Source organism: Alligator sinensis, unplaced genomic scaffold, assembly GCF_000455745.1.
Source record: "Alligator sinensis unplaced genomic scaffold, ASM45574v1 scaffold203_1, whole genome shotgun sequence".
Taxonomy (NCBI): Eukaryota; Metazoa; Chordata; order Crocodylia; family Alligatoridae; genus Alligator; species Alligator sinensis.
Window position 1 is genome coordinate 2,611,747 of NW_005841949.1, and position 12,465 is coordinate 2,624,211.

Sequence of the window (12,465 nt, forward strand, 5' to 3'; positions counted from 1 at the left end):
TGAGGATCAAATGCTTGGAGATACAAGTTCTCAGATATAAACCTTGGTCATCAGCTGCTGCTCTCAGTGTCTAGAAGGGATCTGGTAGGCAGGGTAGATGTGGTATTGCAGTCTCCTGAACAGGCCCCAGAGCCCCCCAAGGCTTGTCTTACACTGGTGTAACACTGTCATCAGCAGAACTCCTGCTGATACACACCAGTGTAAGGGACATCCAAATCAGGCACATTCCCCTCCTCTTACCCATGTTCCTTGATCATACCCTGCCCTTTCTGCTGTGTTCACTATGCCATGCTTCCCAAGCCCATGACCCAGGGAGACAGGCTGGTCTCAAAAACAGTTGTTTGACAGCCAGGATGCCTGGGCTCTTCCCTGGTCCTGCCACTGGTTTCTTTCTGGTTTGCAAGTCACAGAGGCTTTCACTTTCAAACCTAGGTGACTCAAAGCAAGCATCTTGTTCAATGGCCTGATTTTTTGAGAGGCTGTGCACCTGCAGGGCAGTGCTCTGATGAGAATCCAGCCATCCTGGGAGGGGTCTGTGGTGGGAGACCAATGTCTGGCTACAGACAGCCAAGTGGGAAAAGTGGGCCTTTGTGGTGGGATTTCCAAAACTCCCAATGGTCTTAGGGACATATCTTGTTCAAATCCAACAGAGCCTGTGCTCCTAACTCCCTTAGACATTTTCAAAAGCCTCCTCCCCTCTCCTTCTGTATACATTTATACTGATTTTAAATGGTGACACTGCCTGGCTTACTCAATCTGTCATCACCATCTCCCCTGTCTCTCTCCAGGTTGTGCCAGAGCAGCCTGCTGCTCCTCCCCTCCCCTCTCTGCAGTACTTCCAAGGTGACCTTCCAGCAGCAGCAACAGCAACAGCAGCCTGTCACATGGCACCTTCCCTGCTAAAGCTCCCTGTCTTCTTTCTGCCTGCCCCCATTGCCAACAGAGAACACAGGGGCCTTGGGATGGGGCTTCTTCCATGATCATGAAGTTCCCAGGAAAATATACCATCCAAAGGGGCTGGTTGGTACCTGGCCACACTCACCTGGGGACATCCCCACCCCTCTGATGGTGCCTGGCTGATGGCTCCTGGTCATAGCTAGCTACTGAGCAAAGAGGCCTGGGGGGGACTCTGCCCAAGACAGGCCTGCCCCTCAAGCGTTTCTCCCCCCAGAGCTAGGAACACATGGTTCTTCCTTTCCTTTCATTGAGCTTGGTGCTTCTTGGCCTCTTCAGACCCTTGCTCATCTGGGGAGAGAGAATCAGAGGCACCAGCTCCCACAGACAGCTTTCATCCAGTCCCTCAAGCACCCCCTGCTGACTGCTGTTCCTGGCTGCTTTGCCTGCTGGCAGGCTGCTTCCACAAGGCACAACCTCCTTTAGCTTTGAATCCACCAACCAAATTCTGGAAGGGAGAGCCTCTTTGCAGGAGCCAGTCTGGGGCTGTCTGATCTTTCACTACCTACTCCATGCTGTGGCCTAGAGGAGTGGCTGAGGCAGGACAGGTGCTGCTTGCTGCAGGGTGTGGGAAGATGTTAGCCAGGTCGAGTCCTCCCAGGTACCATGCTCCACCATTCCCATCAGTGCAAGTCACTGGAATCTGGAAGAATTTGATGCCTGCTTTGCCCAGGGTGAAAGGTGGCAGGTGGGGCAGGCCAGGAGAGGGCCTGGCTCAGGGGTTCCATCCTGACCCCACAGTGAGACTCTAGACAATGGCTACTGATTCACATCCATGAACACTTACAGCAGAATTAGGCCAAGATCTGTGGTCCTGAACCTGTGGCTCCTGGCCACACTGAACACTGATTACACTGCTCCTTCCAACTCAACTGGTTAATCATGGCTGCCAATATTGCCCAAGAGACTGCTTATGGCCACAGGAAATTTAAACTTCCACAGATCTAAGTTTCTTCAGGTTGGCTGGGAGAGCAAAGTAAACTCTTGCCTGTGTCATGATACTTGCTCAGCACTGTCACCCACGGGCAAGTAAAAGCTGGGGTCACTAACCAGGGAGATACGCCCAGCCACATCCCAGACACCTGCCTGGCAGGGTTAGACATGGCTGAGGGAGGGCATGGATTCAACATTCATTGCTTCCAATAAACTGCAGTATGAAATTCCCTTTGTCAGAGCAGGTTCTCTTGGAAATCTTTTTATTTAAGTTGAGTATTCATTCTGAGGCAAGAAAAACACCATGTGACTACTCAGAGGCCATGTACTGTAGTATACCTACTACGTGGGATATATTTAGAAGAGCCCAGATGGCATTTTTAAACATGAGTGTCTCACAAGCTCTTGAATGAGATCTGTAAATTTGTAAATCTAAACACAGTATCATCTGCCAGATCTTCCCAGTTCAGCCTATTGCAATAACTCTTAGACATTTCCTCATAGCACCAACTTTGGAGGGTCTTTGCTGCCTCAGAAACTATCACAGCATTCTGGTCTACTTAACTGGGACATGCCTGGGCCTGCTGGGTTGTTATACTCCACTGCATTGTACCAATGTTTTTCCACCACCCTCTTGACCTCTCTGGCATGGGGACGAAATATTTGGGCTGCTCTTTTGTTTTGAACTGGAGTTGGATGCAAGGAGCTGGGATGGCAACTGTAATGGGGACAAAAGTGATGAGGACTGCAGTGAAGTGTAGGGGCAGAAGGGTGTGGGTGCAGCTCAGCCACTGTTGACACCACTCTGAGTCTTGTGGGAAAAACCACCTGAATTGAGCCAGTATCCTTGCTGCTAGCCAATCCTGAGGCATTCAGAGCCATGGGATACAAATTAGCAAATGAGAACAGAGAGATCAGCATAGTCACTTCTGAGAAATCACTGTACAATGATGATTGTGCAGCACTGTGCTGTCCAACCGGTTAGTCACAGCTGCCAATCAGAGCACAGGAATTCACACAAGGCATCGTTATTGCCTGATAACAGTCAGTGATGATTCAAATTGGAAAGCCTGGGCAAAACTGGCCCCACTGCAGTCAAAATCAAAACTCTATTGGCTTCAATGGGGCCGCAATTTCACCTCCCACATATGGGGGAACTGCATGAATGAGAAAAAGCATCAGTGGCTGCACAGATGAAGCAATCCCATTTCAGAGCAGTACAAAATAATCCAGTATCCACCGGAAGGCGAAGCGTAGGCAGAATATGTTCATGGACAGGGGACTCAATTGGAATTTAAAGGGCCTAGAAGCAATCATCATCTCAGCCACAGACTCCTTATATGACCTTGGGCAAGCCATTTTCACTCTTCAGAGACACAATTTGCCATCTGTACAACGAGGATAATAGACTTCTGTATCTCATGGCAAAGTGTGCTGTGCTCAGATAGAAAGGGAAAGGCAGCCATCTAAGTACATACACAGGTAGGCTATAAGCAAAATGTATGCTTTCCTTTCTATCCGAGAAGCTTTACAGACACCATTACAGGCTCACAGATTCCTTTCTGGCCCCTTCAAATTCCTTCCTTGTTTGTTTTTTTTCTAATAGGATTCACCTGTTCAGGATTTGAAATAATTTGAAGAGGCCAGGGCTGGAGTCTGGGCAACACAGTCCCAGGAAAACCTAAGTCTGTCACAAGCAGACAGCTGGAAAAAAACAGATTTTACAAAACTGTCTCCAATTTTATGAAATGCCAGGAAAAAAAACCCACGTGGGCTTTTGCTGAAAATAAACTAAGGGACGGATAAATAAATAAACAAATGGGATTTTCACTCCAAAATGATCAGTTCCCATTTTCAAGTCAATATTTAAGTGGCTTTGAAATGTCAGCAACCACAGCATTGTTTCTGTGAAGATTAGTTTCCCTCCCCAAAACTAAATGAAATTTTGAAATACCCACCCATTTAGCAAAAAAAGGGGAAACATTATGATAAAGAGACACATGGGTTCCACAAACTGATCTGCAATGGAAATGCAGATTTTTTTGCACGCCATCACAAAGAAATGTGACAAAATGGTCATTTCAAGTTTGGAGATGAGAATCTCAGGCAGAAAGAGAGTAGGATCCACCCCCCCGGGGCCAAATCAGTGGCATAGTTGGGAACAAAACCCAGGGGAGTCTGGGTGCCCAGCCCTGCCCACTCTAGCCAAGGGATAATTTTCTGTTCCACAGCCAGCAACAAAGCTCTGCTTTCCTGATTCATGGACCCTTGCTCCAGCCACCAGATATGGCACTCCCTTTCCATGTAGCCACACAGGCCGCAGTTGTGATGCCAGGGCAAAATCCACTGAAGTCAATGGCAAACCTCCTCCTGCAGCCAGAACTGCAGAACCTCCACTGGAAGGTGACTGGGTGACAGAAAGTGACTCTGCTGAACTGAGCTAACACCCATCATCACTTGCTAAGAATCCCCTGGCTTGGAGGCATGAGGGCTTGCTCTGAGATCAGTGAGGAGCACGCAGCCAGCAGCCCCCAGCTCCCACAGCAAAGAGGAAACGAGCTAGCGTCCCAGCAGGTCTATGACTGCTGTCTTCTCCTGTTCTTTTACAGCGCCTGTCTCTGAGCTTGTCCCTAATCCCTTTCTCTTTCTGCTTCCACTAAGCCTTGCTGCTCTCCACTGGGGCTGTGCTCTGAATACCAACGTGTTCTGGCAGCAGGTGGGGGCAGGGACACACACCACATTGTACTGAGCCTGCAGCCAAAGCCTGCTGCATGCTTAGCTTGTAATGGAGCAACAGCACAGCTGTCTGTGCCAGGTGGGGTTAGGGAGCAGAGAAGGCATTAAGCTGCAATCCATCTTCTGTTCAAAGCCTAGCTTCAGAGGGGACTTGATCCAAGAGCCTGAGCAACTGAGCAAAACTTTTTTCCTGATATTTCATCCAAAACAGGATGTTTTTATTTTGCACTAATGAATGCAGTAGAAAGTTCGTGAGGCAGGTTTCTTGGGGCCAGAATGGAGCTTCTGGCTAGAGAGAGAGAGGAATGAATAGCCAAGAGCCTGGTGATTCAGCATGTAGAAGGCATAGGTTCAAGTCCATGCTTTCCATGATTTGGTGGACAGATCTGAACCAGGGACTATCACAACCCAAGGATACAGCCCTGACTGCTGGGATACTCTCTTACTCACAGATGTTTGATAAAAAAAATTAACCCAGCCTTGCTGTCCTGCATGACACCAAAACACACATTTTAAACCAGCCTTATTGTCCTGCATGACACCAAAACACACATTTTAAAATTATAACATTGTATATGAAACACAATTGTTGTTTTCTGGCCAGCCCACCCCAGCAGCTCAGGACAACCTGATGTTGTGTGGGAGCGCTGAGAGGTGGGGGCAGTCTCAAGGTGACCGATTCCATCTCTTGGATTGTGGTGACTGCTGCCAGCCCTGTAGTGCTGGAGGCACTGAAGCACAAACATCTCCATCCCAGAACTGACCAGTGCTTCATCTTTTCCTGTTTCTTCCAGCAGTTTCCAATGTAGATCACTCAGAGGAAGGGGAAAATCCTTCTTACAATGGGCTAATTCAGGGGTGGGCAAAGTCCAGCCCGTGGGCCAGATCCAGTCAGCAGTGTACTCCATTTCCCAGCAGCCCCTGCCTGCATGGCTGGGGCTGGTTTCCATGGAGACCCCAGAAGGAGCTACACAGTGATAGTGCAGGGCCAGGGTTTCTATGGAGACTGGCCCCAGCAGTGCTGGCAGCAGCATGCCAGCCTCTTCCTGGTGGGGGCTGAGGGAAGGCTGAGGAGCGCTGGGCTGGGCTGTGCTGTGGGCAGGAGCAGGATGAGCTCAGCTGCCACCACCTGTGTGGGGTGGGCAGTGGTGGCAGTGGTACCACTGGAAGGGGTATCTATGAGGGGGCTATGGGGAATTTTGGGGTGGCTATAGCCCCCCTAAGCCCTTCACTAGCATTGCCCCTGCTGGCAGGACACATGGAAGGGCATTGAGCTGCTCCAGAGCCCGGCTGGGATCTTGTGGCGGTGACAGTGTGATGGAGAGCCAAGGCAGAGCTGGGATCTGCAGCCTGCATGACCTGGGCAGGGGCATGCAGGCAGTGGATCATAGCTCTGCCCCAGCTCCGGACCCCACTGTCACTGCTGCAAGGATCCGGGGCAGAGCCACGATCCACTGCCTGCACATCCCTGCTCCAAGCACGCAGGCTAGAGCTTGTGGTTCTGCCCTGGCTCTGGATCACACTGTCACTGCCTCAAGTTCCCAGCCAGGCTCCGGAGCAGCTCTGCATCCTGCCATATGCCCTGCTAGTGCGGCTGGGGCTGGTCTCCACAGAAATCCTGGCCTTGTGCTATCACAGGGTGACTGCTGGGAAGCAGAGTCTGGCCGGTGGCTGGATCTGCCATTTTTCCTACCCCTGGATTAATTGCACATAAGCTGAGGCCTTGCAGATGACAGGGAAAATTTCTGGACCTCTGCTGGTGATCAGCTTGTGCCTTGGGCATGTTGTTTTTACCCTGTAATGTAGCCGTACATGAGAGCTTTTTGAAACCTCTTCAATCTCTGGTGATTCTTATTGTTTCAATTACATCTTGCAGCAGTGGGTTCCACAGGTTTCTGGATCCCATCCAGAAATGTGATCTGAGGAGAGCATTACGTAATGGCCATGCATATCTTTTGAGCTACAGTGATCTGTTCTGTCTCAGCACAAAGCATTGGTAGCCTCTGGGATTGAGGCAGCTGGAGAATGTCTGACCCTACAGAGGATAACACTAACCACAATGACAGTGGTATTAGGCCCTTTTTCACTCCTCCCCCCACAGATACTGTTAGCAGCTTCTAGCCAAGCTGAACATATCGTACTTACGGTTGAGTCCAACATCATGGTAGGTCAGGATGGCTGGGCGATTTCCTTTTGGGGACCCCCGAATAACCACATGAAGCAACCCATATGGGGTCTCAATATCATGCTCCTGGAAGAGAGAGAAAGAGAAGACATTGGGTGGCATCTCAACCCATCAAGGCCTCACCTTGTGAGTGGGGAAAGTGGAGATTGATGAGGAGGTTGTCCTGGGCAGCTACTGTACAATGAGAGTCACAAGAAAGTGATCACCACAGACATTCTGACCCACATGTGATCACCACTATCTTCAGGTAGGAGTACATGACCATGCATGAGCCTGTTCTCATGCTGCAAGTGTGCTCACACACACAGAGACTCTCTCAGACCTTCACTTGTGTTTGCAACCTTGTGCTCACTCAGTTGAACATGCATGCCTTCAAACCCCAACACACATTCATGAAGTCACACCTAGGTGTCTTCACATTGGTTTCTTTCTCTTGCTGGCACAAATGTCAGCACCATGGGGTTAGGAAGGACCTCCAGGGTGCAGTAGCCTGACCCCTTGTGCAGATGAAGGATCTGCTCATCCTAAACCACCCCAGACACTCGGCCCTGCAGCCTCTCCTTGAAAACCTCCAATGCAAACTCAACTCTAGAGTTTAGGTTTCGAACCTAGAACTTTTTCTTGTAAGCACATGCATACCCCAGCATACTAGCCCTCCAGCCCCAAGGCCACTGAAGCCATTTTCAAGTAATTGCATCCAGTCTCCACGGATCAGCTCACTTCTGCACAGCAAGCAAAGGGGAACAATTTTAGTGGAAGTCATTCTCCACTACCTTTCAATTGGTTGTAATGAATGATTCTGTGCATATAACAACCAACTGGACCCATACCCAGTCCAACCAACTCAACCCATACCCAATCATCTACCCACACAAATCCTAACCATGGCGAGCAGCTGAATGCATGCAGTCTTAAAAACCAAGCTCCATATGCAGGGATGGGTGGCAGGGTTTGTATCAACCCACCCAGATTCATGTAGAGGTTGGGTCACCCATGATGTAACTAACAAGGCAAACACTGGATGTCCCCCTTGTCAGATGGCCCTGCCCAGAGTACACATGCTCCAGTCAGAAATCTCCACACATATGCTGCATCTATTTTCACCCTCCCAATGGATTGATATAAAGTAGCTAAAGTGGTTGGTCCTTTTAAGTACCAGCAGATTTAAGGAATAAAAATTCACTTTTTAGAGAGGCTCAGGAAAAAAAGGCTCCAAACCTCTAAGGTTTTGGTGGCCATTTTGTACTCTAAGAAGACTGGATATGGGCCTAGAGCAGTTTAGACAGGGCTGCCCTGTTGCCCTCCACGCACTGAGGCCTTGTCCACAAGGTAGGTGTAAGGTGCCCAACAGCAGTGCCCTCAAGAGCATAGTAGACATGGATTGAGTGTGTCCTGGTCATTTCTTCATAAACGAGGAACATCTGTGTGTGGACTGGACCAGCTCCAAGTTCCTTTAAGGCCTGAATCCTGTCTCCAATGGTAGCCAGTGCTTGCTTATTCAAAGCACAGGCAAGAACCCCATAGCAGGCAGTTATGGGACAACCGGCTCCCACAGGAGATCTCATACTGGTCTCTGACTGAATGAAACACAGGGTTCAACTTGCTTCCTACATGTGTCCCGTCACTCAAAAGGGTAACCCTGGATCTTTTGTTCCCCACAGGAAAGCCTAAACACTTCTGGGATCCTGCGAAATTCTTAGTCTCAACCAGCTCCAGTGGCAGTGAGTTCTACAGCTGAATTATGTGGTATGAGAAGCCTACTACTGCCTTTCATCAGCTTTAAATCTACTAGCTTTTAATTAAGCAAGCACACCCCCACCCTACACGCGCGCACACACACACGCACACACACAAACAAAGAGAAGGCAAATCCACATGATTCATAGCAGTTTAGCATTTTCTCCCTTATGTAACTGTGTGCAGCAGTTGGGAAAGAGAGACTGGTTGTTCTAATTGACTTCAATAGCAGCAGCCTTAATGTGCATGAAACAGGAAGCCCAAAACAAGTCTGTGTTCCTTCTGGAGCCACTAAAAATTCGAAGTACTTACAAAACATTCAACTGGCAATCATCCCATGCAAAGGGATGGATGGGTTAAGTCCTACTTCAGCCCTATGCATGGGGTAGATTTCACCCATTATTGAATTAGACTTTACAGCACCGTAGGGTAGTAGAAATTCTGATCGTCTTCCTATGCGGGGAAACTGAGCATAGCCAGGGGAATGTGCTTTGTCCAGAGTCACACCATGACCCAAGGTAGAGCTGTGAAGAGAACCCACCTCTGGTACCCATAAACTGAGCAACCTTGCCAGGAAATATTTATATCATTAGGCCCTAATTAGCACAGAGCTTTTAGCTGCTCTCAAGAGCATGGTGGTTTCATATAAATGAATCCCTGACAATTTTTTTCCTAATTTTTAAACCACCTGAGAATTAAAGGCAAGAAAGGGCAGCCTTTCTAAACAAATATAAATATCCATCTCTGCATTTCAATGCTAGCATTTAGTAGAAGCCACACTGAAACACGAAGGTTAGAAATGGGCACCAGAGGAAAGAAGGTCTTGCCCCATTAATGTTCTTGCATTTAGCAACAGTTAGCATCATAGAATCATAGAAAAATAGGGCTGGAAGGGACCTAAGGAAATCATTTAGGCCAATCCCCTGTTCGAGGCAGAATCATCCCTGTGTAAGCCATTCCAGTCAAATTGACTCCTCAAGGAAAGCCCACGTCCTTGGCTGGCATAAATCACCATAGATCAATGGACTTTATGAGAGGTATGCTAATTATATCATCTCAGAATCTTACCCAGGAAGAAAAAAATGATTGCATCATAAACAAAATGAGAGAAATGATTCCATATGAGCAAACTGAACTCTAGTTCACTGAGGTGTTGGCAGGTACAATGTAACTGGGAAGATCACAGGGACTGCATGAGAGGAGTTTTTTATGACAATACTGGGACAATTGTCCAAGCATTTATGGCTCAGTGTGATGGCCAAATACCAGAGAAGTTAAATACTCCAAAAATCTGATGTACTGCTCCTTTCTGTCCCTTTTACGGGGGGATGAAACACAAGCCTTTATTTATATTTTGTTATGAAGGAAGGCTTATCCATTGTGGTAGGAAGTGCTGAGGATCATGGTCACTCTCGGTTCCACTTGAGGTCCACAGCAGTGAGCCAGTGGCAGGGAGAGCACTCTCCCGCTTATGTTCAAGACAGACCATCCATTGTTCCACCAGAATATGGGACTAATGAGAAGTCTCAATGATGGCGAGCAAGGAGGACCCCACGCTAGCAGTAGACAATCCCCTGCAGGGGAAACCAACACCTTGAAGTGCCAAATGGTGAGCAGACTTACTAGGGTGACAGATTCTAGGACCCTCTCTCATGGGAACTGCCCAATAGGCTTTGACCCTTTTTTTCTCTGATCCATGCTCCACCCAGTCTAGCATCCCATCCACAGCACCAGCAAAAGGGTTGAAATCCCCACAGCAGGCAGTGAGGGACTAACCCACCTCCATGGAGATCTCCTCCTGGCCTCCACGAGTTAGATATTGGCTTATGCTCATTCCTGGAGGGGGTGTCTTGAGGTGGGTGCTGAGGCCTAGCAGCACAGCCTCTAGCCAGAAAGGCCAATCAAGCAGCTCACACCTGCATAGGATAGCCTTGCCAATCAATCAGAATACTTTGTTCCTGCCAATGTTCCTCTGAGATGACTACTGTGTGAGGAGGACAATGTAAAGAGCCAATCACAGTCTACACTGCTATTGGCTGGTGTGGACAGGTTTTCCATTGCCTCCCTCCAGCTCCAAGTCCATGACTTGCTGCTCTGTGCTATACCCAGAGCAGCACCAGTGTTGGCTAATGCAGCTGTGCCAGGTCTCTCTGCACTTTGAACTCATAGGACTGGAAGCAATGCCAAGGCAGTGTGTTTTGTGGCCACAACGGGGGTGGCAGCTTTCCCTGAGAGTCAGATGGGCTGCTGGGAACATGCTGGATCTGAGAGCTGATGCCTGGCTTAGAAAATTCATGTTTCCTTCTACTGGAAGCTGGTGCAATTAATGAGCAGGTTCTTCAGCTGAGATCAGTGGGAATCCCACCCACTGGAAGAGACAGAACAAAGCAGAAACTCTCTCATCATGGGACTGGGGAACTCTGGGACAGGCCCCTCTTTCCTGGGGCAGGACAGAGATTCTACTCCAGTCAGGAGTAGAGAAGAGATAGTTGGACAGGGGCTGAGGGCCACAGAGGGAAGACAGTCAAGAGGCAGAACATCCTGGCTGTATCACCAGGGGCAGGTGATGCTCCAAACTCAGCTTCCCCTTCAGAAAGGTTCTGACACCATCATTTACTTTCTGGGGAAAGATGCAGGGAGTGGGGTGGAGAAAAGGAGCCCTTCGTAGACAAAGCATTTCTTGAATCACTTGACAGGCAGAAAACACCCTGTGTTTTTCATCCAGCACCATCTGCTCCTCTGTCTCCCGGCTCTGATGTGCTGCTGCAGAAATGGTTGCTGTCCTCCCTGACAAACACAGCTGGCTCCTGTCCTTCTCAAGACTGTGGTAATGAGAAGCCAGTATCATAACACAGCACAGGGCTCTGCTCTTTGCTCATCTCTCTTCTTTACATTCATTCTAGTTCAAAGCCTCACAATCTCCAGGGCTCCCCTGCCACATGTGTGTGGGCACGTGCGTGCGCATGCGCACACACACGCACACCCACACACACACACACTGCCCTGTTACACTCCACATCCCACTTGCCTCCTCAACTGGTGGAGTTTGCTTCTTCACCTCCCTCCCTTAATCTAGTATCAATTTGGAGCAGGCATGGAGGTGGCAGCAGTACTGCAGCACGCTGTAAAAGGAAGTGGGATCACAAAGCTCTGCAATGCGCTTTGACACACAGGAGGGAGGAAACCACAGCAAGGGTTTCGATCTTCAGTGTCTGCCTCAGTTGTTTAGTTTCCATTCCTCTAGAATCAGACAGGGAGAGGAAGGGTCATAAACAAAGCCTTCTCCACAGTGTTATGAGGGAAAGTCATCATTCCCTGACAGTCCTCAGTCCACTATATTGGAGTTTTTCTGTTGTTATTCAGTCCACCGTGTCTTTCCAGGGAAGCTGATTTTTTCCCTGCTGCTGCTGCCTTTTGCAGAGAAGACACAGAGCAGTGTGTTCCTTCTGCAGAGGAGATAGGGCAGTGTGAAGTCACCATGTCCATGCCTTGGCTGGGAAGTAACTTGTATAGAAACCTCTGGTTTAGACTGGGGACAGGACCCCTTCCAGCACTGACCACTCCCAAGCAAGAGTCCCCTCCCAACTACAGCCTAGAGGCTGGTTTTGGGGTGTTCAAAATCCTCACCCAAATCTGCACCTGCATGTTCCTGGCAGACTGAACTAACATCTGGTGTTCACTGGGGACTTCCAAATGATGGTGCCCAGATACCCTGGTGATGGGTGGCAGTATAAAAGTATGTGACAGACAGATAGATGGTGGCTCAATCTTCAAACTTCAGGACTCCCAGATTTGCTCTTAGTTAGACACCTTGGTGATCTCATTAGGAGCAGCAGAGGGATAGGGATGGAGCAGCCTCATAGTTTCATAGTAGCTAGGGTCAGGAGGGACCTGAACAGATCATCTAGCCTGACCCCCTG

The 12,465-nt window shown here is 49.0% G+C and overlaps 1 protein-coding gene across 7 annotated transcripts in view; it reads right to left on the bottom strand.

Moving 5' to 3' along the window:
- NDRG4 (NDRG family member 4) overlaps positions 1–12,465 on the bottom strand; it is an 83,292-nt gene that overhangs the window by 13,813 nt on the left and 57,014 nt on the right. For all 7 annotated transcript variants that reach the window (XM_006020197.3, XM_025199791.1, XM_006020198.3 and 4 more), the window contains one exon: positions 6,769–6,874. In XM_006020197.3, the coding sequence (XP_006020259.1) occupies positions 6,769–6,874 (106 nt within the window). The remainder of the gene's footprint in view (positions 1–6,768; positions 6,875–12,465) is intronic.